At 35.7% G+C, this 17352-nt stretch overlaps 1 protein-coding gene across 1 annotated transcript in view; it reads left to right on the top strand.

Annotated features, from left to right (window-relative positions):
• Positions 1-11102, top strand: part of LOC308621650 (MOB-like protein phocein) — a 40957-nt gene extending 29855 nt beyond the window's left edge. Inside the window, exons 4-8 of the mRNA XM_081242325.1 lie at positions 1253-1295; positions 1489-1575; positions 7357-7436; positions 8804-8915; positions 9039-11102. Of these exons, the coding sequence (XP_081098451.1) occupies positions 1253-1295; positions 1489-1575; positions 7357-7436; positions 8804-8915; positions 9039-9170 (454 nt within the window). The 3' untranslated portion in view covers positions 9171-11102. The remainder of the gene's footprint in view (positions 1-1252; positions 1296-1488; positions 1576-7356; positions 7437-8803; positions 8916-9038) is intronic.
• Positions 11103-17352: the final 6250 nt, after the last annotated feature.

Here is a 17352-nt window from a genome sequence, read left to right on the forward strand (position 1 = left end):
TAAATAAATAAATATAGTTTTTCTTTCACATATGTGCAGTGTTTTGGGTTTTTTGTTTTTCTTTTGGAACTTTTTTTTATCTTCTAATTATAGGTTTTAGCCTTGCATATTTGCGGAACCAAAGTGTATTCATTTGTTTGATGGGGAAACATAGCGATTAATTTGATAGATTTTTAGAGGGAACATGTTCAGTACTTTGACAACATAAAATATCTTTATGACATAAAGGATTAATTGTCTTTTCATATCAAATAGCAAATCTGTCTAAAAATGATCTAAATGTCATGTAATTTGCTCCATTTTTCATTTATTCAAAAATATTTTTTGAGCACTTAACTATTGTAAGAACAATCCAAGCATTGTTCTAGGCTTTATAATTCTCAGTTTGACAATTTTAGAGGGAAAGTACATCATGAAAAAATGCCCAAGATCTATTAAGTGACAAAAAAGCAAGTTATGAAATTGTGTATGATATGATTCCAATATATTTTAATCTATCCAGAGAAAATCAGATTTGCATGTAAACAGTAACTATCTTTCGGGAAGAGGTCATGGAAGTACGGAGGACTTTCCTGTTTTACATTTTGTATTTGGTCCTGTTTGGAGTTTTTAGAAGGAGCATGTGGTTTGTAATCAGAATAAAACCTGTATAATATATAGGAATATAAAACGTCTAGTCTTTCTTCTGATTATCTGTATACAGATATGTACACACACATGAATTTTTACATAACTGGAATCTTACTGTGAATATAAGTATGTATCCTTTGTATGTTTATGTAATACCAACATTTCACTACTCTCCAATTGCTAATCATTTATAATGTTTCAAAGAAATTTTTTATGTATATAGTTTCAGTGAACATCTTTGTACATATGTCTACATGGCAGTTCTGATTATTTCATTAGAATAGATTCTTAGGAGAATGACTTAGTTAAAAAATATACACTTTGTAAGGGTCTTGGTAAATATTTTCAAAGTATTTCTCAGAAAAATTGTACCAATTTCCAGTGTGTAACAGTAATCAACTCACTGAACTCTGATATTGAACATTATTGTTAGGGTTGTTAGTCTTGGGTTTTGTTTACTAATGTGTATATCTTTGTAAGGAATGTGCCATGTAAGTTCAGGTGGTATTGATAATGATGATGAGGGAGGAAGGATGGTACTGATGGGATTCTGTTTTTACAATTAATATTCTAAAAATAATATGGAGGATAAGACTTTTCATTTATATATTTACATTTTTAGGCAATTCTGTCTTGAGCTAAATGGACTTGCTGTCAAACTTCAGGTAATATTTTCTTTAAGTTAAAGCTATAATTGAAAGTTCTGATTTTTTTTTTCTGTTTTTGTAAATTAATGTGCTTACAAAGACTTACCCAAATTTTTAATTTATTCTAGAATTTTACATGAAATGTAGCAACTCAAATGATAAAGTTTTTCATTATTACTTTACATATTAATAAATGTAACTATTTTAACAGAGTGAATGTCATCCAGATACATGCACTCAGATGACAGCAACTGAACAATGGATTTTTCTTTGTGCAGCTCATAAAACACCAAAAGAGGTGAGAATTTATGAAATAGAATGACTAATAAAATCATCATAACCTTAATCTCTTTAAGATAGTGGTAGACAAATTTTTTGAGTTTTTAGGTCACTGTTTATTTTGCCCTTTGGTTTAGAGTTCTTTGCTGCAAGGTCATTGGTACAGTGCTACTTTAGGGTTTCTTGTGATTAGTATCTTTTTAAAAATTTTTAATTGAAATTATCATTGACCTACACTGTGTTAGTTTCAGGTGTATGACATAGTGATTTGATATTTCTGTACATTGCAAAATGATCACCGTGATAAGTTTAGTTACCATCTGTCACCATACAAAATTATTACAATATTATTGAGAGTATTCTTCATATTGTACATTTCATCTGTGTGACTCATTCATTTTGTAACTGGAAGTTTATACCTTTTAATCTTCCTTAACCTATTTCACTCCTCCTACCTTCCCTCTGGCAACCACCTTTGTTCTCTATGTCTATGACTCTGCTTCTGTTTTGTTGTTTGTTCATTTGTTTTGTTTTTTAGATTCCACGTGTAAGTGAAATCATATGGTATTTGTCTTTCTCTGACTTATTTCACTTAGCTTAATAGCTTCTAGGTCCATCCATGTTGTCACAAATGGCAAAATTTCATTCTTTTTTATGCCAGTGTGTATACATACCACATATTCCTTATCTTTTCATCTAATCAGTGGACACTTAAGTTGCTTCCATATCTTGGCTACTGTAAATAATGCTGCAGTGAACATGGGGGTGCATATATCTGTTTGAATTAGTGTTTTTGTTTTCTTTGGAAAAGTACCCAGGAGTGAATTGCTGGCTCATATGGCAGTTCCATTTTTAATGTTTTGAGGAACTGCCATCCTGTTTTCTATAATGGTATCAATTTACATTCCCTCCAACAATGCGTGAGGGTTCCCATTTCTCCTCATCAGTACTTATTTGTTGTCTTTTTTTTTTAAGTCTTTTTTTTTAACTTTTTATTTTATATTGGAGTATAGCCAATTGTGTCTTTTTTTTTTAAATTTATTTATTTATTTATTTTATATTTGGCTGCGTTGGGTCTTCATTGCTATGTGCGGGCTTTCTTTAGTTGTGGGTTGTGGTGCGCGGACCTCTCATTGTGGTGGCTTCTCTTATTGTGGAGCACAGGCTCTAGGGCACACGGGCTTCAGTAGTTGCGGCACACGGGCTCAGTAGTTGCGGCTCGCAGGCTCTAGAGCACAGGCTCAGTAGTTGTGGTGCACAGGTTTAGTTGCTCCGCGGCATGTGGGATGTTCCCCGACCAGGGCTCGAACCTGTGTCTCCTGCATTGGCAGGCGGATTCTTAACCACTGAGCCACCAGGGAAGCCCGTGTCTTTTTGATAATAGTCATTTTTAAAAAAAATTATTTATTTTATTTATTTATTTTTGGCTGCGTTGGGTCTTCGTTGCTGCGTGCAGGCTTTCTCTAGTTGCGGCAAGTGGGGGCTACTCTTCGTTGCAGTGTGTGGGCTTCTCATTGTGGTGGTTTCTCTTGTTGCAGAGCATGGGCTCTAGGCACACAGACTTCAGTAGTTGTGGCACATGGGCTCAGTAGTTACGGCTCATGGGCTCCAGAGTGCAGGCTCAGTGGTTGTGGAGCACGGGCTTAGTTGATCCACGGCATGCGGGATCTTCCCAGACCGGGGCTGGAACCCATGTTCCCTGCGTTGGCAGGTGGATTCTTAACCACTGCGCCACCAGGGAAGCCTGATTATAGTCTTTTTAAAAATATTTATTTACTTATTTATTTTTTGGCCGCATCAGGTCTTAGTTGCGGCAAGTAGGATCATTCGTTGTGGCACACGGGCTCTTTGTTGCTGTGTGCAGGCTTCTCTCTAGTTGTGGTGCACAGGCTCCAGAGTGCATAGGCTCAGTAGTTGCGGCATGCAGGCTCTCTAGTTGTGGCACGCGGGCTCCAGAGCGCACAAACTCTGTAGTTGTAGCGGGTTTAGTTGCTGTACGGCATATGGGATCTTAGTTCCCCAACCAGGGATTGAACCAGCATCCCCTGCATTGCAAGATGGATTCTCAACCACTGGACCACCAAGGAAGTCCCCAATAGTCTTTTTGGCAAGTGTGAGTTGATATCTCATTGTGGTTTGATTTGCATTTCCCTGATTAGTGATGTTGAGCATCTTTTCCTGTGTCTGTTGGCTGTCTGTATGTCTTCTTTGGGAAAATGTCTATTCAGATCTTCTGCCCATTTTTTAATCTGATTGTCAAAGAGTGTATTGCCTATGTTTTCTTCTAGGAGTTTTATGGTTTCCCACCTCACATTTAAGTCTTAAATACAGTTTGAGTTTAGTTTTGTATATGGTGTGAGAAAGTAATCCAGTTTGACTCTTTTGCATGTAGCTGTCCAGTTTTCCCAGCACCATTTATTGAAGAGGCTCTCTTTTCCCCATTATGTATTGCCTCTTTTGTAATAGATAATTGACCATGTAAGTGTGGGCTCTCTATTCTGTTCCATTGATCTATATGTCTATTTTTGTGCCAGTACCATACTGTTTTGATTACTGTAGCTTTGTAATATAGATTCAAATCAGGGCATGTGATATCTCCAGCTTTGTTGTTCTTTCTTAAATCGTTTTAGCTATTTGGGGTCTTTTGTGTTTCTATAAAAATTTTAAAATTATTTGTTTTAGTTCTGTGAAAAATGCCGTAGGTATTTTGATAAGGATTACATTGAATATGTAGATTGCTTTTGGTAGTACAGTCATTTTAACAGTAATAATTCTTATAATCCATGAACACAGTGTACCTTTCCATTTGTTTGTATAGTATCATTTTTCATAATTGGACAATTGAATGGGCTAGAACTTATGATTCACTGGCTATGACAGAATAACACCTGTCATATGGTGTGTAATGGATGAGATGCACCAGTTCAGATTTTTGGTTTAGTCTTAATTTCTTTTGATAGGAATAACTGTTGGTGATTACTAGTTGATTCTTAGGCTGTCAAATAGAAATGTTACTTTTGAACTTTATAGGTCAATATTTTTTCTCTACATTTCATTAATATTTCTTACTACTTATTTGAAAGCTACTATAATGATTTTCCTCTCCATAATTGGTCTTACCTTGAAAAACTTATTCATGTTATTTTCTCCTTTTTTAGTTTTTGTCAAGGTGAGAGTATAGGAAGTAGCAATTTTTAGAGAACATTTTTTGTTTTAAATAATTCCTTCATGTTATCTAACACCTAGTACACATTCAGTTTTCCTTAGTTGTCTCAAAAGTGTCGTTTACAACTGGTTTGTTTAAACTATGCATTGCATTTCCCTTGATCTGCATTCCCTTTTAATCTGTAGTAATTAGTTTTTGCTTGACATTGACTCATTGAAAATAGTTAAGTTAGGCCTGTGCTGTAGGATTATAGACCTTTAAGTGATCATTATATTGACAGACCTCTAAGGCTTAAAGACAGGTAATTCCCTAGTTGGAAAATCAATATTTTATGTTCTTTTGTTTGAAAAGGCAAATTCTCCAAAATAAGAGGTATCTGATACCTAAGCTAATAGTACTTATTTTTTAAGACTGACTTCACTCATGGTGTTACTTTTTTTGAGTTAATAAATTGAAGCAGTGTTAAGGTTGTGTATCATTCTACATCTGGGAAAATCATAGCAGTTTCATTGATAATTCACTGAAATTGGCTACATAGTATAGTAAATGATGTGATAATTCCAACTAGGAAACTGAATCCAAAAAGCTAGTTTCATTTTGGCAAATAGTAAAGATGCATTATTCTCACTTTATTTATTTTTTAATAAATTTATTTATTTATTTTTGGCTGTGTTGGGTCTTCGTTGCTGTGCGTGGGCTTTTCTCTAGTTGCAGTGAGCAGGGGCTCCCCTTCATTGCAGTGCACGGGCTTCTCATTGCGGTGGCTTCTCTTGTTGTGGATCATGGGCTGTAGGCACGTGGGCTTCAGTAGTTGTGGCACTTGGGCTTAGTTGCTCCACAGCATGTGGGATCTTCCCGGACCTGGGCTCGAACCCGTGTCTCCTGCATTGGCAGGCGGATTCTTAACCACTGCGCCACCAGGGAAGTCCCTAGAAATTTTTAAATTAAATATGTAGCTTGCATTATATTTCCATGCTGACTTAAAGGTTGTAAAAGTGTCCCATGGTACACCCAAATGACCAATATGAATGAGAAACACAGTGACTTGGGATATTTGTTTTTGACCAAGTCATCTGTAATCATATACATGGAGAAAGATACTTTTTTCAGTAAATACTGCTCATGTTCCTATTTTAGGCAATGAGTCTACTAGCTATAAATTCCTGTGGATGGATAGTTAGAAAAATACTTTTTTTTTGGTTTATATAATCTTTATGTATTTGCCATGTACTATACTAAGCCATATTTAGTAGTTACAGCATTTTTAAACACCAGTTTCATTCTCAACAGTTGAAAAATACTCTAATTACTAGGTAGAACTAGAGTCATTTTTATTTCTTTCTCTAGTTTATTTTTTCCTTCTTCGTTCCCTGGTTCATTCTCAGTCTTCCTTTCTTTTTTTTTTTTTTTTTTTTTTTTTTTCTGTACGCGGGCCTCTCACTGCCGCGGCCTCTCCCGTTGCGGAGCACAGGCTCCGGACACACAGGCTCCGCGGCCATGGCTCGCGGGCCCAGCCGCTGCGCGGCACGTGGGATCTTCCGGGATAGGGGCACGAACCCGTGTCCCCCGCATCGGCAGGCGGACTCTCAACCACTGCGCCACCAGGGAAGCCCCTTCCTTTCTTTTGATGCTTCTCCCTCTCTGCCCTCAGAAGAAATGAATGAGGAGAATTACTTGACAGTTTTATTTTTCCTTTAATAGGTTTGCTGATTTGCCATGAGACAAATAGGTTTCATTGTTTCTGATAAATGAAATAGGGTAAAACAGGTTTATTAAAATATAAAGGAACTTCAGATTTCATATTAAATTGCAAAGGAAGAAAAATTTTGAGAGAGCTGATAGATTGGTAACAGGGTACCAGCAACATTATAAGGCATGCTTTTTAAGATGTAAGGAGGCAGTGATCTCTGGAGACATTTGTGAAGTGAAAGAGGCTGCTGGGCCACTTGGTAAAGTATAAATCAGTGGACTAGGAATCCGTGTATCTGGGTTATGGTTTTTAAGTCCTTCCTAGCTGTATCATCTTGCATAAGTCATTGACCAATAGTCAAGGGTAGTCCCTGTTGCTGTGCATCATTCTTCAGGGGTTCTCCCTGTCATGCTTCAGAGTTGGGATATTTGCATGCTTGCTTACTTGAATCTCTGTCGTTACAACAGAGTCAGCCTCCTCTTAGACAGCATGCTTAAAAAGCAGACTTTCCTAAGTTGGACTGCTTGTTTTTTGAAGTATTCCTTATCTTTGCCTATAGACTTTTAAGATCTGGCGAGAAACCTGTGCATATTCTGCAAACTGATCAGCCTCAGTTTCCTCATATGTAAAGCCAGAGGGTTAGATTAGATAATCAGGTGTTCTTCCCAGCTCTGAGCATTGTTTTCTTCTAGGTACAATATTGAGAGTGAGAAATTGGGGGACTGATTCACTTATTTTCTAGAAGCCAGGTATTATAGTTGAAGGGGATAATAAAGCCTTATTTATTGACATAACATTGAATTTTACAGTCATTCTGATATTGTAAGGAACTTTTTCTTAGACTATGCTCAGGGTTTTTGGAATAAGACGCTTAAGTAATAAATATACCTAATTTTAGAGGTAGAGCTCTTTGTTGATGCATTTTTATATCCTTTCTTTTATAGTGTCCTGCTATAGACTATACTAGACACACACTTGATGGTGCTGCATGTCTTCTGAATAGCAATAAATATTTTCCCAGCAGGTAAACAAAACTTTTAAACATGGTGCTGAACTTTTTGGATTTAATTTTAAAGATTACTGTTTTTAAAACTAAAACTAGTTTGCTTGTTAATACATTGTATTCTTTAAACTGTTTTTTTTAACCTATTATATATTTGGCTTGTTCAGAATTATTCAAGTTTTGAAATTAAGATTGTGGTTAAACTAAAGGCATCAGCACTCAGCTCCTGAATCTCACAGGCCAGTTCAGTTCCTGCTGCTGTGCATCATTTTCCAGGGCTCTCCCTTCATGCTTTAGAGTTGGGATTTCTACACACTTGCTTACTTGAATCTCTGTGGTAGAGAGAGGCATCCTCTTAGCCTGCCTAAAGAGCAGATTTTCCTAAGTTGCACTGCTTATATATTTTTTTCTAAGTATGTTCTATGTATTTCCAGAGTTTTTTTTTTAATTGTATAGTGGATTTACAATGTTGTATTAATTACTGCTGTACAGCAAAGTGACTCAGTTATACATATATATACATTCTTTTTCATATTCTTTTCCATTATGGTTTATCACAGGATATTGAATAGAGTTCCCTGTGTTATACAGTAGGACCTTCTTGTTTACCCACTCTGTATATACCAGTTTGCATCTGCTAATCCCAGACTCCCAATCCATCCCTCTCCTAATCTCCTCCCCCTTGGCAACCACCAGTCTCTTCTCTGTTGGGATTTGCTTATTTTTAAAGGAGTCCTTATCCTTGCCTTCAGATTTTTAAGATCTGAGAAGAAGCGTGTGCATACTGTAATATATTATTGGTGAGGTTTGTGACTGGCCTTTTATTCTATTAAGATATTTGTTACCAGGTGGATAGATTTGGAGACTTTGCCCCAATATCACTAACTTCAAAGGGCTCATATAAAATAGGTAAAAAATAACGGTTTTTGCCTTGGTATCCTATGTACATTTTTTTAAAAATCAGAAATATGTAGGCAGTTTTTATTTCTCACACACACACGAAAAAGAATTGAGTTCTGTAGAATAAAACAATAATTCTTTCAGTAGTTTTAATTAGCTCTAGTGGACAGAGTATTAATGTCATAAACATATATTTTAGTAAGTTTTGTTGTGTCAGGATTTGTTTTAATTGCATTAAACTTTAGCAAAGTTTCAGAACTATAATACTGAATTCCTTGGGCAGTGTGGTTAAGTAGAAAGAGCACTGCCCCAGGAGTGAAGAGCAGGGGTTTTAGTCCTGCCCTTGCCACTTACTAGTGCTGTGACCTGGCCTGGTCACTTACTTTCTCTGGTGTCAGTTTCTGCACTTGTGAATTGAGAAGATTGGACTATACTGTTCCTAAGATCTGTCCAGCTCTATAAATCTATGATTTCTTATCTATTTCTAGGGTTAGCATAAAGGAATCATCTGTAGCAAAACTAGGATCAGTATGCCGTAGGATTTACAGAATATTTTCACATGCTTATTTTCATCACCGGCAGATATTTGATGAATATGAAGTAAGTATATTTCACTAATTGTCCTGATATGTTCTTATCAGAATGACAATAATAAATGTTGATATTATGTCTCATTTATTTGGTTTTGAGTAAAAAATGACATATTTTTTTCCCTCTCTACAGAATGAAACATTTTTGTGTCATCGGTTTACTAAATTTGTGATGAAATATAATTTGATGTCCAAGGATAACCTGATTGTACCAATTTTAGAAGAAGAAGTTCAGAATTCAGTTTCTGGGGAAAGTGAAGCGTGAAGGGAATCATATAGAAAAAAATGTACTGATCACATAATTAACATTAATTATGTACTGTATATATATCATTTTAGACACATCAATCACGTATCCATAGTATAGCTTCTTTGTTTAGTATAGGTTTTTGTATGCTGAGTGTTGCCTTTTAAAATGGGAGATACTTTTTAAGTTATTCATGAGCTGTATATTCACTGGTGTGGCACTCATCATTTTTAAATAAGATTAGTATTATCTGTTTATAATGCCCGTTAATAAAAGAATTTACAGTTTGGTAAAATTGCTGCTAAACAATCATTGGATCACAATCCTCATCAAATAAACACGTCTATGAAAAAGATGAGTGAGCTTGAGGTTTCACACAAGCCATTTACTGGAGAGATAGTAATGTTTTCCTTTGGTTTTATACCTGAGTTTTGATATTCTAGAAAATTCTGTAGCACATAGTTCAGTCTTAACTGTTAAGTTTTCCAAAGTGAGATAAAAGTGTTTTTAAATTCTGTTTATACTTTTTGATATATATATATGATTATGTGTATGTCCAAATATAAATGAAAATGAAGCATTAGTAATACTTAAATAATCTTACTATGCTACATAAAGTATATTCGAGACCAGCATACTTGGAAAGGATTTATCTTTCTGTTCAGTGGACTGTTACATACAAGATGATAATGATAAAAGCGTGTAATTGATGTTCCCACTGGAAACCTGCCCTGTCCTTCCCTTCTCTTCATTTCCCTTAACTCTCTCCCCAAAGTACATTACCTGAGAAGCTTTTCACCAGACTGTGATTTAGTGGTGGCTTATACCTATTTATATTTGTATTAATTGCCTACAGATTATACCTCATATTAGCAATTACACTACAGGAAAAAATGTACTGGCATAGGCTCGTGCTTATATTTGCTTTGTGAAATTGTTCTAACTACTTGGAGAACAGTCTTTAAAATATTTTGACTCTTACTATTAGTAATATTAATCTTTTCTTCTAACCATCTAGGCAGCACTTAAATAGAGTTGAAAAATATTGTAGTATTTATTTTACACCCCTTCCCCACAAAGTTTATGTTTGAGTTATATGCACATGTAAGATTTTTTGCAATAATTCACAGGTTCCAAAGGTATTGCCGAGTGCTCATACATTTTTTGGACTTTGTTATAATTCAGTGTCTTAAGAAGGATTCAACTGTAGATTTTACAATCTTACCTACTGAATGCAATATTTTAGAAAAGCACTGGAGGTCTTAATTGCTAAACTGGTTGTAACAAGGCACTAAGGGTAAAAAAAAAATTGTACATGTAGTGAAGAAGATATTTAAATCCATCTTTTGAACAGAATTAACAAACGAACTTCTTTTTCATTTGAATGGGTTATTTTCAAATGAAGATTAAAATGTGGTCATCTTGATTTTTTTTTCAAATTGGAGGAAGTAATTTATACCATATTATGAGACAAGTATGTACAGCAAAAATGTGGAAAACAGTAGCGTCCTGATAGTTTGTATATATGTTTATGCCTTCCAATCCTGCCAGTATATTTGGCTTTGAACAATGCTATCCCAGCAGCCAGTCATTACCCCAACCCATAACTAACTTTTAAGAAGTTTTATGTTCACAGTGAAAGGAATATTGACTTTGAAATGATGCATTTATATTGTTACTATGAACCAGTGGGAATAGTAATTTTTACACAAACTTGCTAAATATTGAGAGACTAAACTACTAAGTTAATAAATTATATATAATATAATGTAGCTGTTCTCTCTAGGCAAAGTCTCACAGTGGATTTCTGTTGCTTGACTATTTTCTTAGTGAACATTTGAACTAAGATAGTGGCTGGGATTGGTGATCTGGCTAAATATTTTGAAACATATTTTGAATAATATAACTCGGTGTTACTAGGGAAATAAAATATGATTTTTTTCTTACTCATTCCATCTTCCCTGTACTGTGTGTTTGGAATTGATCATAAAAAAAAAAAATCCCCCAAAGAAAACATCAGTTTGTAGTCTTGCTTTTGTATTCATATTGATATCTCATTCATACTCTTGCACTGTAAAGTTGACTCACTTCATTAGGTAAGACCTAAATGAAACAGTTACTGTTTTTCCTTAATACTGATTACAGAATTTTGAAAATATACATGTATGTACTTAGGTGGTATTAAAAAAACTGATGAGCCTGGCAAACCACTGATTTATGAAGTACGTGTTCTAAGAAGGGGGGAATAGAAAACTCACAGTTCTGTGCAATAAGGAAGTTAGGCTCCACTTTTTGTTTGGATTACCCAGTATAGATCCAAAAGTTAAAATTTTCTTTTTATAAAATTATTTTGGTGCATATACTCGACTCATTCTTTTTCCCCTATCATATCTGGGAAAGTAGCTAATTTTTAATAATGTATGTTCCCATGGGTATTATAGTTCTTTTGTGTGTGTGTACATTTTCTTTTCTCTGACTTGAGGTGTTAAATTTGTATTTCTAGAAACAAGTTTCTCAGTTTATATATATATATATATATATATATATATATATTTTTTTTTTTTTTTTTTTTTGGCTGTTCCACCCAGCCTGTGGGATCCTAGTTCCCCAACCTGGGACTGAACCCGGGCCCTTGGCAGTGAAAGCGCAGAGTCCCAGCCACTGGACTGTCAGGGAGTTCCTTAAATTTTTAACGAGTTCCCTAAAATTTTAATATCAGCATAAAATTTAAAGTCTATGATTAATTGCATTGTTAGCAAGAACTGTATTATGGTCTCAAACACATTTACTGACTGATGTCAAATTCATTGTAATAGAACTAATTAATTTTTCCCTGGGTACTTTGCCCTAGTTTTTCCTAAAGGCTTCCTATAATTTTATTGTACAGTTAAATGCTACATTTTGTATACTTCATTTTTTAGCTACTTCTTGAATGTACTAAAGGTTTCTTGGTATAGTTCTTCCATGCTAGGCATGAAAGATTTTCATTTTTCGAATACAGCTAATTGTTCACTAAGCAGACACTATGGATGTATTGGTACAACATGTTTAGCAATTTACTTGAGGTTGTCAAAACATCCAAATGTTTTTTCTGAAAAACTATGCATTATTAGTGTAGGGTACACTATAAAACCAGATAACTACCAAGTGAAATTTTAGTATTTTTGGTTTTCCTCATCTAAAAGGTTTTATTAGGACCCTCACTCCTAACATTTGGGGATGCATGAATATTTTCTCTGGGCTAAGAATCTAATTACAATACTTCATTTATTTGATTTTTTTCTGCTATTTACATTTCTTTTTATAGTACACAACGGTTTATATCAAGTGTGAGGATCTATTGTAATTAAGCAAAGAGATTACTGAGTTTTCATAATAACCCAAATTTCCAAAAGAGAAATACAACTGACATCCTGAACTTACATCCATGAAGATAGTATGTCAAATGTTATGTCAGATGTTGAGTCCGTGATTAATTACAGCATCACCATTCAAAAATTAGTAAAATATTTATTCATTTTTAAATGAAATCAGCATTTTATCCTGATCTGGATTTCTGCTATAAACCTTGGTAAAAGCAGTTTATAATTCCATAAATAGTGTATTTGCCACTTTATTTTGAGTGGACCTCATGAAAGCCATCTGTATTTGTATAACAATTGTAAATCTTCACTTAAAAACCGTAGTTTGCGGCTTACCTGGTGGCACAGTGGTTGATAGTCCACCTGCCGATGCAGGGGACGCGGGTTTGTGCCCTCGTCCGGGAGGATCCCACATGCCGCGGAGCGGCTGGGCCCATGAGCCATGGCTGCTGAGCCTGCGCGTCCAGAGCCTGTGCTCCACAACGGGAGAGGCCACAACAGTGAGAGGCCCGCGTACCACAAAAAAAAACAAAAAAAAAATTGTAGTTTGTCACAGATAATAGGATTTTCTCTGCCTTTTTTTGTAACAATGTGAAAGAAACATTTAATATGATACTTTATGTAAAAGAATTTTCTACATCTTTGTAAGCATTTGCTGATCTTAATATTTTTGGTTTTCCTTATTAGTGTCTAGAAGAAAATGTTAGTTTCTGTAAAAACAACAACAACAAAAATGCTTTATACCTTGTTCTAAAAGGGGTTAAATGAAGTAGGAATGATAGGATTTTGTGCTCCTATTTCCCCTACCTCTCTCAGAGATAGATTGAAGGGTGTCCAAGGAACAAGGCAACCCCAGAGAAGAGGAAACATTGGGTATGGTCATTATTGCACTAGCAATGAGATAGCCCCTTCACCCAATTCCAGAAATTCAATAGAATCTTTTTTGAGGGTAAATCCTTATTTAACTACCCTAAAAAACGTCATCATGTTTTAAAACCTGGTGTATATTTATAGAGAGAAATTGTTCTTGCCTTGATTTGGATTAATATTTAAATCACTTAAAAAATATTTGGTGCTTTTATATTTTTAAACATTTTACAGGGACTTCCCTCCTGGTCCAATGGTTAAGACTCTGCGCTCCCAATGCAGGGGGCCCGGGTTCGATCCCTGGTCAGGAAACTAGATACCACATGCTGCAACTAAGACCCGGTGCAGCCAAATAAATAAATATTTTTTAAAAAAAGAAAAAACACTTTACAAAAAAAATGCAGATCTTGGATTCTGATTGTTGAGAACCATATTAGTGATGATATTCGTTTTCAGTGTCTGCTCTAGTAAATTACCACAGACTTAGTGACTTCAAGCAATACAGCTTTATTCTCTTACAGTTCTTGAGGTCAGAAGCTCAAAATAAGTTTTACTGGGCTAAAAATTAAGTTTCCGTCTCTTTCTGGAGGCTCCAGGGGAAATTTGTTCCTTGCCTGTTTTAGTTGCTGGTGGCTGCTGGTATTACTTGGCTTGTGGCCCCATCATTCCAGTCTCTACTTCCATCATCTCATTGCCTTCTCTTCTGTAGTGATAGCTCTCTCCACCTCTCTAAGGATGCTTGTGATTGCATCATTATGCCCACCTGGATAATCCAGGCTAATTACCCCATCTCAAGATCATTTATCAGGGACTTCCCTGGTGGACCAGTGATTAAGACTCCACACTCCCAAAGCAGGGGGCCTGGGTTCTATTCCTGATCAGGGAACTAGATTCCACATGCTGCAACTAAGACCTAGTGCAGCCAAATAAATAAATATTTTAAAAAATAAAATCATTAATCATATTTGCAAAGTTCCTTTTGCCATAGAAAGTAGCATATTTGTCTTAGGGGGCTTTTATTCAGCCTACCACAGCAGTCCTCTTGAATTCATATTGTTAATGTCAAAAAGTTCTGCATGCTATGGACTTAATTTTTACTCTGATGGTGGTTCTTTTTATTTCCTGCATGTTATCTACTTCTTTATGCCTCCCAGTCACACATGCTTGATTTAAGTCTCTGAAAAAGTTGAACTTGAAATCATTTTCTGTAGCTTACCATTTACCAGATCCTTGCATTGATCCATTGATAGCTAAATTTTTGGCATGATCTTTTAGTTGACTCACAGAACTGATCATACTGTGGTTCAGAAACCTTGCTTACCAGTTTGTGAAAGGCAGAGGAGAGATGGAAGATGAAACATTTTAAGGAATATGATTTTGGATGCAAATTAGAAAATAAACTTTAGGTAACAGCTATGTAAAGAGCACTGCTTTCTAGAAGTTAGACATGAGACTACTGGAGAAGGAAAATGTGATGTTTGTGACCTTAAAAGGAGAGGAATAAGCTTTAGAAAAGTACATCTTTAACTATAGATTTTCAATTTCTTCCTAACTAAATTTAGAATATCTTACAATTTTTAGTTCTTCAATTCTACATTTTAGTGTTAACTGTGTGAAAACTGTTTCTAAAAAGTTAAAAAATTTTCACTGGATAACATACAAATTGTGTTTTATAATAATGGCTTATATTAATGCCTTATATCTAGTTAGAGAAGCTGTAAGTCTTGGCAACAGCATCTGTGAAAACATCCATTTTGCTTATTCACATTAATAAGTTTTTTCTAAGCTATATTCACCACCTGTCTATTTAGTAATTAATGAAGGTTTTTGTTTAGTGCTGTATTTATGTATAGTTATTTTGATTATCTGAACATAGTTAAATGTGTTAATACAAAAGGATTTAAAATAACTTGGTGATGATTTGCGGGCGTTAGGAGGGGAGGGGTTTTTCAAGCCTTGCTTGGGGCAGGGGACATGTTATGGTGCATGGCAAAATGAGCTTAGTTGTTGATTATGGCTGGAATGAGTGGGGTTTTCTATTTCTGAATAAGATGCCAACTTTTAGGGCAAGGGTAGAGACTAAGTCCTTGTTATTTTAATTAAATACCAGTTCCCTAGAGCAATCACTATGGGAAGAATCCATCAGTACAGAGTGGAAAGCTCAGATTTAGCAGGATAATGCCAATTAGAATGTGACCATATTGATTGGTGTCACATTTCTGGGGTGTTAGGAGAGGCCACCGTCTGTGAAGTGAGGTCTTAAGTGTCAGAAGGAGAGGCCTCTCAAGTGTGTCTTTCTGGCTGTCAAAGCCCTCCAAACCCAAGATATCATTTCCTCTGTACTCTTCAGACTCCACTCATGTGTAAGATTCAAGGACTCATATACTCACTGAGAATTAAAAATCATTACTCGTGTAGAATCAGAATGGAGTGCGAAAAGGGGCCAAGATGGTGACCTAGAAAGGCAGTGATGATGGTGAAAGGGAGGCCAGGTGGAGAGCGACAGATAGGATAGATTTCTCCTGATGCAGATGTTCTCTCGACCTGCAGAAGAAGAATTTTTCATCTTTGAGTTCCCTATTTCCTACTCTCTGCCAGTGCCTGTGACACCCTAGACCTACTGATAAGAGCCCACCTGTACCCCCAATCTCACTCAGGTCCTGGCACACCATTTGCTGCTCTGCAAGGTTTGAGATGCTTTGTCCCGAGCTTCCCAAGACCTTAAAACCAGACAATTTTCAGACCTTTGTAGGCAGTGGAGTCTACCCCACATAAGACCAAATATATTAAAATGTATCCCCATTTCACATTAAATATTATTTGTATATTAAAAATATAAATTTGAACAGCTTTTTGTAATTGATTTTAAGAATTTGTCTCGCCATTGGTCACTTAGTTTACAATTGGCTGTGGTTTCTCATCCATCATCACATATGCCTTGGAAGTGAGAAAAGTTAATCTACTAGTTAGGTTCAAAGGTAATGACATTTTTATGAATATGAAAGGAAATAACGTTTTTATATATATTACGTTTTACAGCTATTTAAATATTTCAGTTTGGCAGTTTTCATATTTTGGAGCCAATGTATTTTTTAACAGGTCTCAAATATTTTGGGGCACCCCTGAGAAGTTCATAGGTCCTCAAGTTTAAAATGATCTGCTTATGGGACTTCCCTGGTGGTCCAGTGGGTAGGACTGCACTCCCAGTGTGGGTGACCCGGTTCGATCCCTGGTCAGGGAACTAGGTCCTACATGCGTGCCGCAACTAAGAAGTCCGCATGCCGCAGTGAAGATTCCGCGTGCTGAAACTAAGACCCAGAGCAGCCTAAATAAATAAGTATTTTTTAAAAATTCACTAAAATGATGTTTATAATTTTATAACACAAACACAATCTATTACTAGAATATTATTATTTATCAAATATCATTTGCTCAGGGAAGCCTTCCCTGACCTGGAATATATTAGGTTCGTCTGTTATATGCCCTCCTGGCAAACTTTGCTTCCTATGAGTATTTCCATCAACTATAATTACATAATTATTTCTATTACTGTTCGTGCACTATCTTTCTCCTCCGTTAGCCTATTGATTCCATAAGTGCAAGACTGACCAAGAGTTAAGAAATATTTGTTAAAGGAACGAATGGGTGGGAGAGTGAACCTGCATCCTCTCACAGGGAATCTGTTTCAGGAGGAGGGTTTCATCACTGACAAGAGACTGAACGCTGAAAACTAAAAAGCATTCTTAAAATATATCCTCCCTCCTCCACCTTTTATTCGGGACTGTAGAGGTAGCAGCATGGTCTTCCGCAGACGTAATTTGTTCTTGGCTGCTTAGCATGTGGTCTTGGGTCTCTGGCTTTTCTGGAGACCCTGTGAACTACCTAATATAATTGGCAAAGTAGTGGTGAATCTTTTTATTTACCACATAGAAATATATTTAAATCTTTAGCTGTTATATTCATATTTAAAA

Source organism: Mesoplodon bidens, assembly GCF_964165515.1.
Source record: "Mesoplodon bidens genome assembly, chromosome: 8".
NCBI lineage: Eukaryota > Metazoa > Chordata > Mammalia > Artiodactyla > Ziphiidae > Mesoplodon > Mesoplodon bidens.